Source organism: Oenanthe melanoleuca, chromosome 5 (genome assembly GCF_029582105.1).
Source record: "Oenanthe melanoleuca isolate GR-GAL-2019-014 chromosome 5, OMel1.0, whole genome shotgun sequence".
Taxonomy (NCBI): Eukaryota; Metazoa; Chordata; class Aves; order Passeriformes; family Muscicapidae; genus Oenanthe; species Oenanthe melanoleuca.
In genome coordinates this window covers 32,707,661-32,727,009 of record NC_079339.1, presented here as the reverse complement: position 1 = coordinate 32,727,009, position 19,349 = coordinate 32,707,661, and the positions used below count along the sequence as shown (strand labels likewise).

The 19,349-nt window shown below is 35.7% G+C and overlaps 1 protein-coding gene across 1 annotated transcript in view; it reads right to left on the bottom strand.

The window, feature by feature from the left end:
- Positions 1–6,561: 6,561 nt before the first annotated feature.
- AQR (aquarius intron-binding spliceosomal factor) overlaps positions 6,562–19,349 on the bottom strand; it is a 45,644-nt gene continuing 32,856 nt past the window's right edge. Inside the window, exons 28-35 of the mRNA XM_056493165.1 lie at positions 18,447–18,518; positions 16,829–17,016; positions 15,685–15,856; positions 13,233–13,403; positions 12,421–12,506; positions 11,474–11,648; positions 10,073–10,186; positions 6,562–7,084 (exon numbers count right to left, since the gene is read on the bottom strand). Coding sequence (XP_056349140.1) covers positions 6,839–7,084; positions 10,073–10,186; positions 11,474–11,648; positions 12,421–12,506; positions 13,233–13,403; positions 15,685–15,856; positions 16,829–17,016; positions 18,447–18,518 — 1,224 coding nt within the window. The 3' untranslated portion in view covers positions 6,562–6,838. The remainder of the gene's footprint in view (positions 7,085–10,072; positions 10,187–11,473; positions 11,649–12,420; positions 12,507–13,232; positions 13,404–15,684; positions 15,857–16,828; positions 17,017–18,446; positions 18,519–19,349) is intronic.

Sequence of the window (19,349 nt, the reverse complement as noted above, 5' to 3'; positions counted from 1 at the left end):
TGCTCAGACTGACGGAGCGCCAGCGGGGGAGCGCTGCAGGAGCAGGGAGCATCCCAGGACAGCTGTCCCATCCCTGAAGTGTCTGTGTGAGCAGCAACAAGATTACTTCATAGTACATTAGAGATCAAATGAGTTAAAGAACTGAGCCTGTGAAAATTTCTTAGCATTTCTTTGCTCTGAGTAGAACTAGCAGGTGCCTCAGACATGGACAGACAAGGAAAGGAGCAGTGTGATACTCCATCTTTTACCAGCACAGGAAGGCAAGGCATTTAGGACAATTCCAACAGCTTGAACTTTATGGAGATTATAGTGAATCACCCACTTCTGAACAGAGGCTGGCCATTTTTCAAAACTGGAACTCAAGTGGTAATGCAGGAATGGTTCAACATCCAAATATATTTGATCAGACCTGGTCACATGATGTTTTAATTTTGTGTGAAACTCCAAATTTTAAATTCCTTTCAGTGCTAATTGGATCAACAAACAAAGCAATAGAAATTTTAAACAATCAAATATGTTGGGGTGGTTTTTTTTTGTGTGGGTGGAGTTTTTTTGTTTAATTGATTGATTTTTTTTTTTTTGGTTGGTTTTGATGTTTTTTAATACTGCACCTTTTACTTTCATCCCTTGACTTCTTAAAAAAGTATAATTCATGTAAGGGAAAAATAAAGGCAAGTGCTGGAGCAGTTTTTATTTTTTGATTGTTTTTTAATAAGTGGCCAACAAATTTCAACATTAATGTAACATTTTGGGAAAAGCGTTGCTTTGGAAAAATTGTCATGTTTAGAACCCATTTAGAAACCATTGTTTTCAAAAACAATATCCCACAGAAGTTTCCAAATAATGTCATTTATTTCCTGTTTGAAAACCCATCGTTCATCACTTAAAGTTTATGTAGAACACATCTGAGATACAATAGCTGAGATACAAAGCTGTAATGCAGAATTGAACTGGATGCCATGGGTTCTGGCCTTGCTCTCCACAAGATTTCTCACTACTACACATCAACAGAGATATGAGAATCCAGATCAATACACTGTAGGCTATCAGTAAAAAAAAAAAAAAAAAAAAAAAAAAAAAAAAAAAGAGAACAAAATAAGAACTCAAATTTTCTTGAAGGTGAATTTGTAGCATTCTCTTCCAGAATCTGTATGAATCCACAAAACTCCATATGGAGATGTAGTCTCAGTAAATATTTTAATCAAAGGATAGCAATTTTCAGTATATATTTCTCATGTGCAAAACCATTATCTCTTCCTATCTTAAACTTATTTAAGTCATTATTAGGTTTAATTCATGGCTATACAGAGACAATATTTGGACATGCATGAGTTTTCTTCAAACTTAGATCATACATTACATTGCATAATTACAATTCAGCAGTTTTTATTCAACCCTGATCACATTTTCAGGGGTTGTTAGTGACAGCAAGAAAGCCTTCCCACAGCTGGACTGTTTTTCATCCCAGTTAGTCCTGTTTCAATGTTCTTGAACGTGTCCTCAGCAGAGGAGGACTACTGGCGAGTGGATTTCGCCCCCCTCTGACTCAGCTTGCAAAACATGCTCTCATTTTAGAAAACAGAGTATTTCCCAATAGGACACAACTGCTGCTGTCAAAAATCCCTCTGAAAAAAATAGGGCAAGCCTAAAATGCTGTGGCTTGTGGTCAGAAACAGAATCTTTGTGCCTCTGTACCGAGCTTCTCCCTACCCACTTCTGCTGCCCCTGAACTACTTCCTCTCTTCCTTTACAGTAGTTGAGATACGTTCTGTCCCTAACGACTGTCCCATCTAAAAATAAGTGCTCTTGACACACAAGAGATGTCAGACTAGCACAGCAGGATGCTGAAGCGTCTCGAGATGTGTAGCAGGGCTTCTCTTACAGTGGGTTGCAGCAATTTAGGAATTCACACTTGATAAATGCAATAAGGGCGGCTTCTTTTTATCTCCTGCAAACGGTGCCAGGACTGATGTATTCCTGATCCTTATTTGGCAATCCAGCTTGCTTCTTTTGTGCTGTTCTCTGGAATCACAAAATTCTAATGTTTGGTTAAGCAAACATGCACTGTTATTGTATATGGCTTTTTCACTGACATCTATAGGTGAACTATGCCATTGTCAGCAGCTGGCTCAACCTTTTGTTTGGGTCTGCATTTTCTTAAAACATACTTGTACAGAAACATACCCTGCTCTGATAGAGTTTCTAAAGCAGAAAGATAACACCTGAACTCTGGAAAGTTTCTTACCATAGCTGAAACAACTCCTCTTCAGCTTCTTTTTGAATCTCATTTTCCAGACACGGTGATACAGCAACAGACTACTCTGTATTACACTTAATTAATGCTATTACTTGATTCAATTATCCTTGCCCTTGCTCTTTTTTCAAGGTGAGTGAAAATTATAATGCCAGCTTAATAAAATACACTATCTTTCTTAATAGCAACATATTACATTATCCTTTATATTGGTTAGATTAAGCTAAAGCCATGCCAGAGCACGGCCTGGAGAGATGATCTGTCCTCGTTACCTAAGTGGGGGTAAAAAGTCACTTTTTAAGTGAGTGTCATTACTATACTAGTGTTTAGTCTGAAATATTACTATTCAGAAACTGAGAGGGACTAACTAGAATTATTGTTTCTCTCCTATTCTCTTCAATGTAGCAATTTTGTAGATGCTCATGTTTGCAAGTTTTTGAAGTTTGAGTACTGTACTTTTTCAGACACCTCCCAAAAACTTAGGAAAATACATGACTTACAGAGGATACTTAGCTGGAAGTCTTTCAAGAAAATTCTTTTGCAATTTGCAATGGAAACAGCATTCTTTGAAAACATAGCATATGAACATTACACTGTTATTGGGCTTTTCCAAGAGGTACCCAAGCAGCCAGCACTTTGAGGAAAAGAATTGTAAAAGAACTAGGCTTGAGAAACCACAAAGCAAAGGAAACACTAAGGGCCATAAAAACAGCTTCCAAAACTCCCACACAAACATTAATTTTCTATTGATTATCTCACCTGAGAGTAGTACTATGTTTGGCAAAGGAAACTATACTGTAATGTATCTTAACAGAACTCACAGCTTTTTGACTGCTGTGAGCTGTGATTCATTTGTTGACCAGGATATTCACTTTTGTCTGCTTGCTGCAAGATTTCAAATGTTACCTACTTCTTGTTTCAATAGAGTTGTTGTCACCATACAATGTTTATGCAGCACGTGATTATCACCACCTCTAGGTCTTCTTTTAAAAGAATTCAGTGATTTCAGAAAGCTGGTCTCTCTGGTCCTGTCAGCAAAGCCATTCTGTTAAAAAAACCCTTAATTTCTAATCCTCATGAGAATACTTTTCTTCAGGATTCATAGCCTTTTACATCCCAGGAAATGGCAGGATCCATTCCAAGAGGGAAGGGAAATTGCCAGTGCTTGCTTCCCCTCCAAAGGAAGTTAGGTCCTGCCTTATTGAACACACAGAGCAGTACTCAGTGTACACAACTAAAGCAAATACAATGTAAGTTAGCAAGAAAGCCTTATCTTTAGAAGTTTATCATATATTATTATATTTAATATTAGAGATTATATACATTTACTTATCCCTTCTTTTCCTCTTGGCAAAACTGCTCCTGAATGTTCTAGTCCTGACACACCCACCACCTTTGCCAATTCCTTTCAAAATCCATACTGACTAAAGCAAAAGCAAACTGTGCTCTGAGAGTTACCAAGGCATTTTCTTTGATAATACCAAAACTTGCCCTTACTGCATTATTTCAGTCACAGATGGAAATCAGACTGCATTTATATAGCATTATCTCAGCTATATATGGATGACAGAACCCAAAGTAAATTGCTCTTTACCTTTCTTTTTCTGGTTGTTACAGAAATGAAAAGGACATTGCCTTACAGTATCATTTTTACATTAGCACTGCATCAGCATCCAAGGGTTGAGCTGTTTCTAATTCTGTCTCTAAGCAAGTCTGGAAAGTAGTAACTAAGTTGTTTTACAGGCTCAGTGTAAGAGGAAAATGAGATAACTCATGTAAAGGTTGGCTAAATAAATATGAAGAAAAACCACAAATGGCTCTTCAGTTTCACTCAAATGTCCTTAATAGATTTCTTATTTTATAGTTTTGGAATAATAAAACAAAGCAATTTTATATCTTCTCCTCCAGTTCATACCCTTAGAGGATCTTGACTTCAGAAAGATTTTAATTTTGTTCATTAGGTTTTCATGCACTGCTATAATCATCTTTGCAATAATGTTTAAAAAGGCAATTTTTAAAAGCTATTTTAACAATTATTATGTTCATTTAAAGATTTTGTCTAAAAAGTAATTAAATTTATGTGTATTTTTTTTTTAAATTTCAATACATTTAGTTTAACAAATGATAGATATTAGATATTGCTAAATAGAGATGCTAAATCTCAAGCAAATATTGCCATTAGAAAACAAACCACGTAGATCAAATTTACAGTTTTAGACTCCTTCACTTCTCCCTTGAAAGAAAATGCAGATCAATCATAATAAAACTGTTTTGGTGGAAAAGACTAAGTTCATCCTTTACCAAAAATTAAAAACAGAGCAAAAAAGCTTTGGAATTAAAAGGCCCCAAACTCAACCTCACACTCCAAAGCAAAGCTTCAAGAACTTTCCAACTACTCCTAGAACAGACATGATTTTCCAAAATTCCTGAAAATGTGTTCTCCTAACGCCCCCATGCCTCTGAAAAAAGTCAAGTTTAACAGTGGGAGATGGCATTAAGGATAAATGATCTCCTCTGCTCAAGTTACCTCAACAAAACCTTCCACTTTTTTTTACAGGGGGTGCTTGGTGCCTCCAAAAACTGCACAATAAAGGTGTTCAAGCTTTTGCAATTGTTTGCAGTTCAACTGCCTCTTCCAGCCCTCTAGCCAGAAACAACCTCCATTGCAACTGCACTTCTCCTTTAGGGCAACACTGAGGTGTGTCTAGGACAGCTCTATCCCTGCCTGCTGCTCTACAAGGACTGAGCCAAAGTGCCCAGACACACCTGGGGCCACAGAACACAGCATGGCACAGCCAGCTGTACACTGTCCACTGCAAGCTGCACCACTCAAAAAGGTGTCTGCCCCTTTCATCTCTGGGTGCTTGTTAAGAGTCATTGTGTCCTAATTTTTTCTAGGATCTTTGTCAGTTAAATTATTCATTTTAGAAAAAGAAAAACCCGTCAAACAACTGGAGAATCCTTTTTAAATTCCTAGAATACTGAAGCAAGTAAATGATTGTCAGACTCAATATTTATGGAAAATCAGCTGGAAAACAAAAATGACAACCGTCATCCGAGCTGGCTGCTTGTGGCCTGAAGGCTGAGCCTTACTCAATTCTCCATGAGCACAACTGTTACTGCATGAAATTTAATACCCCTGTGTTCAACATAATTCGTTCTTCCAATGCAGGCAATTCAGTAATTAACAGTACACACCCTTAAATCAAACCACACAAGGACAGAACAAATTCTGCATTATTTTTCTTGTTCAAGAAAACTTCATTTCAGCAAAGGAAGAACATAAAAGAACATTGTATACCAAAGGTAAATACTTAAGATTTGCTACTCCCCTCTGAAAGAAGGGAAGAGAATGATTTCGGGGGAAGAGGGAGATGAGACCCCAGCATGCACACACTGGTATGCAATAGATACATTTCATAGAGCATTTAACTTGATGCTATTTTTTCCTGTACTATACTTCTAAAATATTAAGAAAAATAAAAAACTTCAATGCTGTTTAAAAAGCTTGGAAGTTAATTATTCTCTAATCATTCTAGCAAGTCCATCTGGCAGCTTCACAACTGCAACACTTGAAAGCCAAGAGTTTTCCCTTTGCCAGCAAAAGATGTTCCTATGGCTATTGCAGTGTTTGAAAATCTACTTGGAAATTCCTAAGTCTCATTAAACCACTGACTAATTTGACACTATGGCAAGTATTCATAATGAATCAGGGACAAATCCTTTCTCTGATCACTTTATGAAATTGTGAACACTCAGAAGTTACCCTAAAAAAACCCCACTCAACCATTATGTCATATTATATGCTTCACATATTCTGCATTCAGGGAACTACTTTCACTTTTCTTCCTTATGTGGCTTTAGTCTGAGCAATTACTGCGTTTTCTCCAAGCAAAATAAATTTATTTCAAAACACTAATTTAGAACCCAGTGCTGCTGAAAAGCTGCATCCTTCCTCTTTCTGTAAAGACTAATAAATTAAAAAGAACATTAGAAGTCAATGATGAGAAATTGCTACAAGTACATTGGCCTTTGAAATCCTGAGAATCCAGTAAGCTCAAAATTCAATAAAGCTTTTGATCACTTCGAAGTCCCATGACAAGTAACATTTCTCAGACATACAAACAAATATCTTAATGAACTTGAGCCTATGCCTAAAATACTATCTCAGTGTATACAAGCACAGCTCTGCATAAGGAATTCTCCATGGCAAAATATTAAGGGAGCTACAAAGCATGCCTGACCAATATTGAATATACTTAGTGAGGTTTAATGGGTGACTGAATTAAGAGTCAAATATTCAAAACTGGTATAAAAAGCATCTTTACTGAACAAGTTATAAAAAGGAAAATGCATACAATTTGAGGCCATTAAACAAATTACATTACCAATAGTGACAAGAACTCAATAGAATGTTTGCCAAACATCTTGCTTGTCCACAAAGTATTCAGTGAAAAATATACCAGACAGGTATTACACAGGCAACTATTTAATGAAAGTCAATGTAAAAATAGCAATTATTTTTCTAACTGCTTTTTTCCCTGACAATTTTCCAAAATGCATTAAGGACAAGGATTCCACCAATCACTTTTCAGTCTCATTCTCAGGTTCACTGTCTTCACTATCACTGTCTCTTCCAGGGTGTTCTGGCATTTTTCGATGTTCAACTATTTCATCCACATTCAATTCTCCTTCCTTCATCATTTCTTCCACCACTTCATTTTCTTCTGCTGCATCTTCCTGCATGCCCTGACCTTCACCTTCTACTTCAGTCTCTCCAGTTTGTGTTGGTTCTGGTTCTTCAGTCATGGCAGGTGGGGGCAGTAAATGCTGGATGATGAAAAAGGATGGATTTTAGGTTTTTACACTTTAGTTTGAACTGTTCATCTTATATTTAGGATTTTGCATTAGATAACAAGTTAACAACAAAAAAAAAATTGAAATTTAGAAGCCATAATGATTTGTAAGCACTTCATGCCCACAGAAAAAAAATTAGAATAATGATCACAATATAGTCAGATACTTTTTTTTTCCAGAAACGAGGGTGTTCCAACTCAAGGACAGAAAACACATTTCATTATCACAAGCACTCAGACAAGTAATAGGGTTATGGTAAATCCCTACTTGCAGTCCTATGCATATTTCTACCCTAACTTTATCTGTTACCATTTCAAACTCCTAGATATGTTTAACTTGGTTTTTGATGCCTTCAACAGGCCTGTCTAACAACTCATACCCATAATTTCCCCTTGCAACATCTTATAAAATACTATGTAAATATTATCTGTACTTACACAAATTTCATGCACAGCTGTAAATGCAGAACAATTCAAGCTTCACTAACAGTTAAACAATGCTTAAATATTTTCACACAACACTTCTGAAAAAGTAATTTAGTGTATTCAAGTGTTATGCTTAAAACCAAAGAAGGAGTTTCCAAAACATAATAGGCTGGAATGGTAGCCAAGTAACAAAACTGGACAAAAAAAATATCAGGAATGCACTGAGCTGAAGAGTATGGATGAATGCTATATAACTCCAGGCTGAACAGAAACACTCACACCTCTTGCAGCCTGACATTATTTAATGACATGATGGATATTTCTTTAGAGTATTATGGATCATTTTAATGAAATGCAATCTTGAAAAACTTGATTGTTTAGCTTTGTTTTGCTCAAAAGGCAACTTTTTTCACGTGACAAATGAGGTTGTCAATTACAGTGAAGTTTTACCTTCAATTAGATGACACTAATATTACAAATTTGCACAGGCAAATCTATAAATCAATTATGATTACCAGAAGAGAAATAAAAAGCATTTTCTACAGACTCTGAAGTTATCAGACTGGTCTCTGTAACCATCTGTGCTTCCAAACCAAAGATCTTACAAAAATACATTCTTGATGTATAAGACAAACTCAGACTTCTGTGACTTAGACTCTTGTTGTGCTTTATGACAACTACTTGTAAAGCCTAGTGTAAAAGAAAAGGAAGATAATAATGTTGTACTGAACAGAATAAAAGAAATTTAATACTAGCTTTGCTTTTTTTCAGTAGCTCACTTTTTGGCTTCTCCTGCAAGGATAATGTGATTCATTGTCACAGTAGGAAAGCAGCAGTTTTGTAACTAATTTTAGCTAGCAATGGATAAGATTAGGATGCCAAAAAAGACTAACAGGTACTAGCAGGAGACAGGGTCCATATTTGATTAAAGTGTCAAGCAAATGCTTTTTGGTAAAATTTAGATGCTAGCATCTGCTTTTCAGGACATGCATACAGTTCCCTGTTTTGACAGGGCTATTCATTTACACCTAAATGTGGCTACTGTACAATCTACTAAATCTTCATCACATAACATTTTGCATGGTTGAAAGATCTCCAACTATTCTAGACAAACTGGTTTCAAAGCAAGTCTTGTCAGATGCCTATAGGACTGGGTTTCAAAAAAAAGCAGTAGCATCCTATTTGTATATCCCCTTTTCATTACAGCACAGAGGTAATTACAGCATTTCTCAAAAATAGTGAGAAAGTATCCTCTCTGTCCAGCCAGCCTGGAAAAGGCTTTTTCTGGGTAACAAAACACCTGGGGTGAAATTTGGGTGAATCCTTCTCTCAGAAATATAAATAAAATCCAGAAGTCACTGGGTAAGAACTACAGAGAAGAATAACTTTTCTATCTGAAAGTCTGACATTCGGTTAAAGAAAAAGTTTTGGGTTCTGACCTCTACTGATTACACTGTCCTGTCTTAGAAGTGAAAGAAAAAAAGGAAGAGGATGTGACAGAGACATCCTTCCATTAAAGAACAGAACTTAGATTTCTTAGACTATCTGTTCAAGGACAGCCATGTTCCCACTCTCTTCCCACAGTCAGCTAATACAGAGTAAGTAGTGTCCTTTTACATAAATTCTGTCCACTTTTGGAAATCTTTCAGAAGAGCAAAAACCAGTAAGGGAACTTCAGAGTACCATGAAAGCATAAATAATAATGCAATATATAGGTATTATATAATATACAAAGAATAATATAGAGGTAACATAAATATGACAGACCCCAGACACTGACTGAAAGCTGATGCAGTTGAGGGATTGCATTTAGGACCATTCCCTTTTGGTTTAACTACCTCTATGCTTTATAGCTCCAAGTATGCTGAGTAAAGGCAGCTCTCTTCTCACTATCCTACCTAAGCTACCTTAATCCTCCAATCACTCACATGAGACTACAAAGACTTTCTGCTGCATTCTGAATTCTGCTTCAGGGATTAAACACTGACAAAATTAGGTACAGAAGTGCCTACAACTGCTTCCAACCCCATGCAATTTTGCTTGATGCTGAAGTAGGGCTGAAAAAAATTGCTCCAGAACAAAAAACACTACAGCTGCAAACCAACCTGGACAACAGGGTGATTTAACAGGGTTAAAATGGTTTCAAGACATGATCTGGTCTTTCTCTTAATAATTACATCATGTAGTGGTGTTATAATCCCACTGGCTGAAATCCCTCACTTACCTGAAACATAACACACAGGTTTCCTTCAAATTAATACTGGACAAGTTAAGTATTAATGAATAGTATTTTTGGCCCAGACAGAGCCATCAATGCACTTGTCATCAATTACTGATAGGTTTGTAGCCTTAAATTAGGGCTTAAACCACTAGAAGATACAACTTTTGTTACATTTTAGAAAACCTTAATATTCTCAATCCAGTCACAAACACTTCTTGAATTTTAAATGTAATAGAAACAGACTTAAATCTCAACAGCTTCTCACTGAAAAAATATTTTATTTTAAATGCATTCCAAAAGTTAGAAGGCCCTTACCTGTTGATGGTGGCGTGTACTCTGTATCATGTGCATATACATATTGTACACGAAGTTGGCCATTTGAGGCATGTTCTTAATAACATGTATTTGGTGAGCTGGTCTTTCTCCATTCTAATGAAGGGGAAAAAAGTTGACATTCAGCAAACAAAGCAAAACAATCATCATTCAAAGGTTATTTAACTATATTAGAAGTCAAAAGCCCTGAGAAATTAAATAACACTTTTCAAAGAAAAAAAAATTGGTGAATTCTTTGGAAAGTTCAGAAGCATAGTTTTGGGGAACTGGATTAATCATGATACTGCAGCCTGAAGAATAAACTTCAAAAGGAGAAGACGGGTTCCAACTCTTACTCCATGAAGTACATTTTGGACTCAAGTAACTAAACATATTAAAGTCACAAATTGTTTATGATCAGATTAGGATTTAACCTCTTGCTTGTCACAGCCCAGCTCATTGCTCACACTCAGTGACCATGCTCGTTGCATTCCTGTTGCACAGTTCATCTGGAAGTTTCAACTTAAAGGGCTCCCTCCCAAGCTTGTCAACAGCATTTAAGACCAGGGAATCTGTAGCTGAATTCTGGGTGCATGCAGGCATCCCTTCTCAAAGCTTCAGAAAGCAGAGTGGATATGATCCTTTTTTTCTTCATTTAGCATCCTGCTCTGTGTGCTCTGTGCTTAGATCCTCAACACAAACCTTTCCCTAAAGATCTAGTGCAGTACTACAAATTAGGTTTTTGTACTTAAGAACCTAGCTCAGCAGTAAAACTCTTGGGATATTGGAAGCAATTTCAAGAGAAAAAAAACTTGCAATCCTGAATTACTCCGTTACATGAAATTTTACCTCCTTAAGTGAGAAACGATTAGCTTTATGTAGCTTTGCTTAAGAGATAACATTATTTTGTTTCATAACACAACTGAAAGCATTTAAAACTAAAAAAATATTTCGATCACAAAAGAAAAATACTGAATCATTTACACAGGCAGAACTCAGGAAAATCCAGGCACAACAGTTACCGATACTTACATTATACTGATAATTAACTCTTGTGGAAACATCAATTAAAACCAGCTGATGTATATCATGATAAAAGATAACTCCAAGGAGTTATTAATACAACCATAGAATCATGAAGGTTGGGAAAGACCTCTAATATCAATGAAATCCAATCATCAAGTGGATTAGTTGAGTTCACCACTAAACCATATCATCAAGTGCCACATCCACACCTTTAAGTATTTCCAGGGACAGTGATTGCATCATTTCCCTGGACAGCCTGGTCCAATGCCAAGAAGCAGATATACCAGTCTAGTAGAGAAAAAAGTTTCACCTATTACAGCCCACTCAAAAACACAAACACCCATCACAGATACCAAAATACAGTGCAGCTGTTCCTACCTGTCTAGCTGTTGGAAAACATTCCGTGGGAACAATATGGAGGTGAAGTGGTCGAGCTGTGAGTTGGCTGAAGGCTGGAGTTAGCTCAAAACAGTTCTGAAATAGTGATACCCTTGCAAAGATATAAAGTCCAAGTCTGGCTCTTGACATGGCAACGACTAATCGTCGGACGTCCCTTCAGAAAACAAAATCAATCATGTTTTTTCATCAGTGACACACAGGAGTCTTAATTAAAAGAAATATAAAATCAACTGCCAGAACACTAGCTTGTCTTTAGTTTTTTCCTTACATATTGTTTCAATAACAAGCAAATTCCAGTATCATTATATAGAACTGTAAATATATTGGTTCACTGTACCAATACCACTATGAAAAGCCACCCTCTACTATTTTCCTGCACCTCAGAAGTCAAGAATAAACATTGAGAAAAAAATCCCAACAGCATTTCTGTATCTGAATAAGTAAAGAAAAATCTGATAACTCATCTATCTACCTAAGATTAGACAAGTCTTCCTCCATCACAACCCAAACCAAAAGTATAAACATTTAAAACTACACACAATAATGCAACGATCAAACACTTCCGATATAAAATAAATAAAAATTTCTATTACAGGAAAGGATATAAGAGAAAATTTAAGCCTGCATTTGCTCAACAAATAATACAGTCCTATCATTCTACAAGGCTGAAACAAAGGTCAGCCTATCTGCAGCAAAATAAACTAATTATAGGGTAAGAGGCATTACAAAAAAGCAAGTGGCCGAGAAGAGGGTACCAGACAGTTATAAAAGGAAGTCTGTCTGAACTTCATTATATACATACCATTGAACTTCATTTCTGCTACATACTCATACAAAAGAAACTTTTGTATAATGTACTATAAACATTTCTGTATCTGATACAGAGTACAAGTACTGCTATGGCACCACAAGATGTTTTTACATACCTAAGGTGGCCTACAGCTTTGGTACGTACGAGTGAAAGGAGAATATAATCGTTCTGTTGGCCTTGAAATCTGTCCACAGTTGTCACCTAGAGAATTAAAAAAGAAAGAAAAAAAAAACCTCTATAGGTTAATCTTTGCCATTTCAATTAAAACATGACACCAAAATTTTAACATCAACTTTGGACTGAGATTGCAGTAAGCGAGAAGAGAAAATTCTTAACTGATTTAGTTGGTCACCAACAAGAAGTCTGGGTTTTTTTTTCCGGAATGTGTTGGGAGGAGCTTTGGTCTGATTGTATACTGTTTCTTTTACTTCCTTTTGTTTAACTTCAGACAGCTAGGAGTGGGGTGCTAGTACCAAGATTATGGAAAGCCATTAACTTTGTAAAACAGTTTTAACCTGCAGAACTAGCATTAGACATTTATAACTATATTCTTTGTTTCTTCAGATTTGTGATCAAATGTTCTATCATATAATTTCCATTCTGGGTGGATCTTTCTAAAGATGTGATTATGGGGAATGATGTTGTAATTTCTTTGTTCTCAATAATAAGAAGTGTTATTTTGTCCCATATAGCTTGTAATCTTTTCACCTTCACTGACTTCACTCTGTCAAATTTTCAACAGGCAAAAACAAGGGCACTAATTTTTGAAATTCTATAGAATGTAGGTTCATAAATATGTGGTCAAACAGGAAATACTTCCATAGACAGATGTTTAAGTATAGCTTAAATTAGCATGTTCTGCAATATGATGATTTAAAAACACAGAAACCAGAGCTACTCCAATGACTACTATCTTTTCAAAGTCACCTTGTTTGGCCGTCCAATCAGAGGATTGTTTCCACATCGCTGATTGATGACATCACGGATCAGGTGTTTCTGTCCATTATATGTTGTCAGGATACTTATCCTGTCTGCAGGATAACCAAGCAGGCACATGTACATGAAGACTGCCACAACATACTCTGCCTCACCAAGATTCTAAAGTTTAAAATAGAAGAAAAAGACACGAGAAAAAGACAAAAAAAGGGTTACTCATCTTGTAAGGTTAGAAAGAATACTATCTGTGACACTAACAGGTATTTAGACAAATATTTTAGTGCTGAGAAAAATGTCCCTAGATCTGACAATTCTTGGTTTGCTTCATAGAAACCATTTTGAAAGAATAAAAGAACCACAAATAGGTTTAATACCTTCATTCTCATTCCTTTTCAGAGAACTGATAAGAACATCTACACCAATATTATTGTTAAGCACTTATTGAAACTTTGCAGTATTTACTCAAAAGTTCCAGTCAGCCTCAAAGATGCAATGACTCACTCCCCAGTAAACTGAAAGTAAGAACTAGCTGAACATCCATAAATAAAGTCCTTTCAAGTATTAATTTGGAGACAGACATCTGGATTATCAAATCCAGTTATTTCCACTGCAGATCATCCTATTCAATTACAAATTATCAGCTGTTATTTTGCATATTGTAACTTTCTCTCTCTATCATTACTTCATGAGTCTGTCCCAAAGTACCACTCTTCTGGCTACAGGAAGCTTTGTTCTATTTCCAGACTGAAGTTATTCATAGCCTATTTAAATCCATTTTCTGTCAACAAAAATTATCTTTCAGGTTAAAAAAGTTGTTCTCAAATGCTGACATTTACTCCTGCTCTATTTATACAAGAAATTTTATCCCCACTTGGCGTATGTTTGAACAGGCAGGACATACCAACCTCATTTATTTTTTCTTACTAAGTGGGCTCTGCATTACTTGGAAAATGCAGTTGCCAGGCATATCAAACACCTGTGGGTGTAAAGCTATTCTACAAATTTTAATCCCCTTTAAGTCTGGAAAGCCCAAATTGACAAAGAGAAATAATACATTACAGCAATCTGTTATCTCATAAAAAACCAACATACTCTGCTAAATATCGTTCAATTATCAAGACCACAAAAAAAAAAAGTAATGCTAGAAAGTATTAGAAGAGTGTGCACATGAGAGTACTGATATAATGAGAAGTGTGTTCTGTGTCCTCATGTCAGTGTTCTTAATTTTCTTTAGCCAAAGGGTGGTCTAAAGCAGGGCTCAACACTCTCAATTAGCAGGCACTCCTTTCAGTTGTTTGTGTTCCACTGGACAACTTTTTACTAATTGAATGCTACAGTTTCGAAAACAAAATCAAAATAATCTCTCCAAACAATTCTATCCTCAATCTAGCAATGGGATAAAGTGAATTATGATTTACCATTGCTTTCTTCTTTAGCAGTACACTGATTTGTACTGAAAATGTATTGAGAAATACATAGAAATACTATGAAAGTATTTCATACCTTTTAAAAAATATAGATTCATGTAAGTCTTAGTGATCCTCAGGGGGAAAAATGAACATGAATATTACCATCATAAAGTATATCGTTTGCTTTCCATAACATTAAACAAAATATAAGATGTTAATTCCATGTTTCAATTAAACTTCTTAACTTGCACATTGCTCCAGCTTTAACTCTTCCAAAGCTCAAGTTTGCTATTTTAGGCACCATAGTTTGTTTCACCAGTTTTTAAAACAAGAAAAATAAAAGGACTGAAAATAGAAGTATCTCATTACAAGTGTAAAATGTTTTCCTAATTTAAGAGAAATAGATAAAGACTGTTGTTGATGGCTTAACTTCAAAATTTACTTGAGAGTTTGAAACTTAGTTGAGAAACTCCAAGACTAAGGTTTCTTGGCAATTTATTTCATCCTCAATGTCTCTATGCCTCTTTATGTATATTACTAGCAGTACTTTTATTCTTTAGTAGTTTTATTCTTTTATGAATGGGCATTTTAGCATTCGTACATATAATTGTATGTGACAACGTACTGACTCTTCAAACTCAGGTATGAGTTACCAAGCAAACTTCAATTCTTTGTGTTCAGGGGAAGTGCTACTGCTTATTTCACTATCATGGCATTACAGCTGAATTACAATGGACTTTAACTTGCCTTAGATCAAAATGATGTTTTGTAATGAATGACACCAAGTCTCATCCCTCCCGTAACAATGAGAAAACAGATATCAAAGTCATTCAGTGAGCAAAAGCCCCAACATAATGTTTCATTTTCAACATACAAAACTCACTAAAAGGAGGAAAAAAAAAATAACACACATGACACAATTATCTGAGAACATGAACTGAATGTCAGTTTACTGGTTTTGATAGTCTGTCTTCATTGCAGATCTAACAAGCCCCACTGAGGTTAATAAATTACACATGTAGAATCTCCCTTACCTGATAGAAATAAGGATTGGGTTCAGACTCTCCAACACCATTGAAGTCTTCTACATTTATGAGCTGGAAGTCATATAAAAAGCCAGCATTGGCTGTTCTGAACTCTGGCAGAAGCTGCACGTGAGGCAGGTTACCCAGGTTCTTGTAGCGCCAGTTGTAGAGGTTACACAAACTGCTCAAAACCACAGACACAAACCACAGAGTGAGTTACAGCAGACTCTTCAACTCATTCAGAATAGTTCAGATGCACAGGAGATTAGTGTTTCTGTAGGTTTTCACTGAAAGGAATCATTTTGCTAGGCAGCCTGCACATATCTGAATGAACACACTCAAACAATCTATCCAGCAATATTATTTTTAGGTTGTGATTCTGTTTTGTTCTCTCTCACTGAAAATTTCAGATGCCAGGTCAATGTGGCACACTTAGGTTTAAGTCTGCTCCTCTTCATCAAGGTATAAATTTTGCAAGAATTCTAGCAAAAATTTTCATGGGTAGCAAAACTTCAGGAATACTAATGCTTCTTTACAAAACAGAAGGAATAAGGAAAAAAGTATTTTCTGCATTAACTGTGGTAAGGCATCTTTACAGTAAAAGAAATTGATTTCCTTATTTATTTTATGTGTTGCCTAATAATTAACTAAAGACATGAACTGCAACAAACAAAATCCACCCAGTTCTGAATGATTCCTGATATTTATAGGGACAGCAATACTAACAAAATGACAGTAATACTAACTGCTCATTCACAAATGCACAATATCCAAACCAGATTAAGAAGCAGACAGTTAAGATCTGTATTTAACTTTGAACATACTAAAAGTCAATTTAGAAAAGAAATCTCCTGCAAAGTTTCATTTGTAAAATAAACACTTAAGATGATTAAGCACCTTTGAATGTAATTTAAATTAAAGTACTCATGCAACAGCAGAGTAGTAGTATATAAAAGCAACAATGAAGAAATTAATCTGATTGCATTTCAGAGAAGTAAAATCTCCCTTCCTATCTAAGCTGAAATTAATGAAGCAAAACACCTAAATTCTAATTTTGCAAAGTCTTGTCCTAACAATAAAAAATACATGTGCCCTTCTCTCATTTTTAACCTGTTACTTTCCTACAAGCTACACAAAGGATTTGCTGTCCTACCTTGCTCTTGCTCTTCCTTGTGCATCCAAATCAACAGTTGGCACTCCAACACGAACAAACCGTGTAAAAAGAGACTGCTCCATGTTGGAGTATTTTTGAAAAGCCATGTTCTTAATGACTGGTGGCAACTGATGATGGTCACCAATCATAATCCACCGCTTCAAACGACTGAATCCATCCTGGGGGTTCTAGAATTGGACAATTACACCATAGCAACTATTACAATACAATCAAGGCACTCAAAACACATTAAGAGTCACATTGCCTGCCTTTGCTAAACCCCTCAACATTTGTTTTTAAGCTACACTGAACTGCAGTCTTTTTAAAGACTACTAGCTTCCATCCAATGAGAGAATAGAACTGTAAATTAAAAGTCTCTTTTCTTATAAAACATGCACCTTTGTCTACTAAAATTAGTACAGAAATATCAGAAGAAATATCATATTATATTGCTTTAAAAGCCAAAAACCTGATTACTACACAGTAGCAGTAGCCACCCCAGAAATGTCCTTTGAACTTTATTTTTTGGATTCTGAGGTAGTGAATATGAAGGTAGTGAATACGAAGCATCTGAAATAGTTTTTAGTGTTCAGATGTCTGAGGCAAAACTGCCTTTCAAGAGTCTCTGTATTCTATGTGTTTCATCTATTTACTTCTGTAATTCTCAAATAGCCTCTTCCATGACCAGGACGAGCCCCTAACTAATTGCCATCTTGGCTCTTGGACCGAATGCTCTTCATAATTAGCATCCTGGAGACTTCCAGCTGTCAGATCCTCATTACACACTTCTGTGATAATTCACTTTCCCTTGGGAACACTGTCTGAGACAGAAGGTAAAGTACTTTTTCTGCCACTTGAAGCAGAAGAGCTCTGAAGTTGTTTCTGATCAGACAGCAAGGAAAGAAAACTGAACTCTGGACTGTCCAATTCTTCAAGCCTGAAAATGCCTTAGTAAGAAAGTAAGAGGATGGAAATAATTTTTATTGGCAAGAATAAAAAAGCACAAAAAAAACTAAACTTTTTTTTTTTTTTTAACCCGCTCCTGAAAGTTTCTGCTTTGGAGATGTCCAAGCATTCAATATAGTTGTTCTGTACATATCAGCCATTTCAAACTTGGACAAAGAGCCCCCTCAAAAATTCTGTTTTTAAAAATTTCTCACAAGTGAAGAAATCAAGTACTACTACTCTGGAAGGCCAGATCCTTAAGTTTTCTTAAAATAAAAGCCCACTCAATTTTCAAGGACTGTTTGGATGCCTCACATAAATAAAGCCATGGAATATCCCCCAGAATATATCCCTATGGTGAAATGGCCTACTCTAATTACACAAACTCTTCAGCTTCTGCATTTCTCACATATACCTATTTTTCCTCACCTGCCCTAATGCATCCGGTTATACAGTGGTCATTTAAAAGTTTGAAAAAAACTGTAAGATGCCTACTTCATTGAATAAAATAATTTCACAATTTCAGAATCAATGTGGAAGTTCTTACTAGCAAATATCAGTTCTGGGTTACTTTCTGCACATGATATTTTTCATTTTAATATTCAATATTGTTCAAGAACATAGAGTCTTCTTTATCTTTTTTTTGAAAGATCGTTTATGTTTCAAGTCTAACCTGCAACAGAAGAGGTATAAAGGTTTCTATCTCCAGAATCTGAGCAGACTCTTCCATTAAGATGTTGTCATACTGAGGGGGGAAAAAAAAAGAGATGTCCATAAACACAGTAACACAAATGAAGATATTTATTCAGCCTACCAAAAGAAAGCAGCTATTACTCCTTCAGATTTTGCTGGGTGGGACAGTTAGAGCAGGATTACACCTTATAGGCAAAATATCAGTATTACCAAATAGGTGAAGTCCTGCTACATCAATGGCAGATCTCTCTGTACCAGTCAGGGCTTATACTAAGAAGGAATCCATGACTGAATTACATTACATGCTTCCTGTATGCCATAGCCATGAGAGAAAAGCTTTGTGCAGTGGTGCAAACTAATTTGGTATCTCTGCACTGAAGCTGAAGAGGAGCAATTTTGTGATCCAATACAGTACATGACCAGTGAAAAATAATACTGAAAGAATTACTGGTGGTTGGTGTTTGTCAGAAAAAAAAGACTGCACTAAATTAACAGTTATAGGAATCACTGCAGAGTGAAAAAAGCATTGCATCATAGCTATGCTTCCTCAAATTTTATTTTTTAGTTAAACAAAGCTGTAAAGGCTGTATTTTTCTACCCAGTTCTGCCTCTATTTTATTAATCCTATTGCTGCTGTTTATCATGTAATATGGCAAAACTGACTTTTTAAAAAATGTACTATTAAGCATTTTTTTAAATACAGTAACTTAAAAGTGATTTAATCTTTTATTTACAGAAGTTATATTTTTCTTCAGTAGAATTAAAAAATTCAAACATACAGGTAAAAAAATACAACTCTAAATAATCTAGTTGCCTAGATTTGGGGCAGATAAAAAGATTTGTATGGGGTGGGGAATAAGGGAGAGACAACACCAAAATCTAG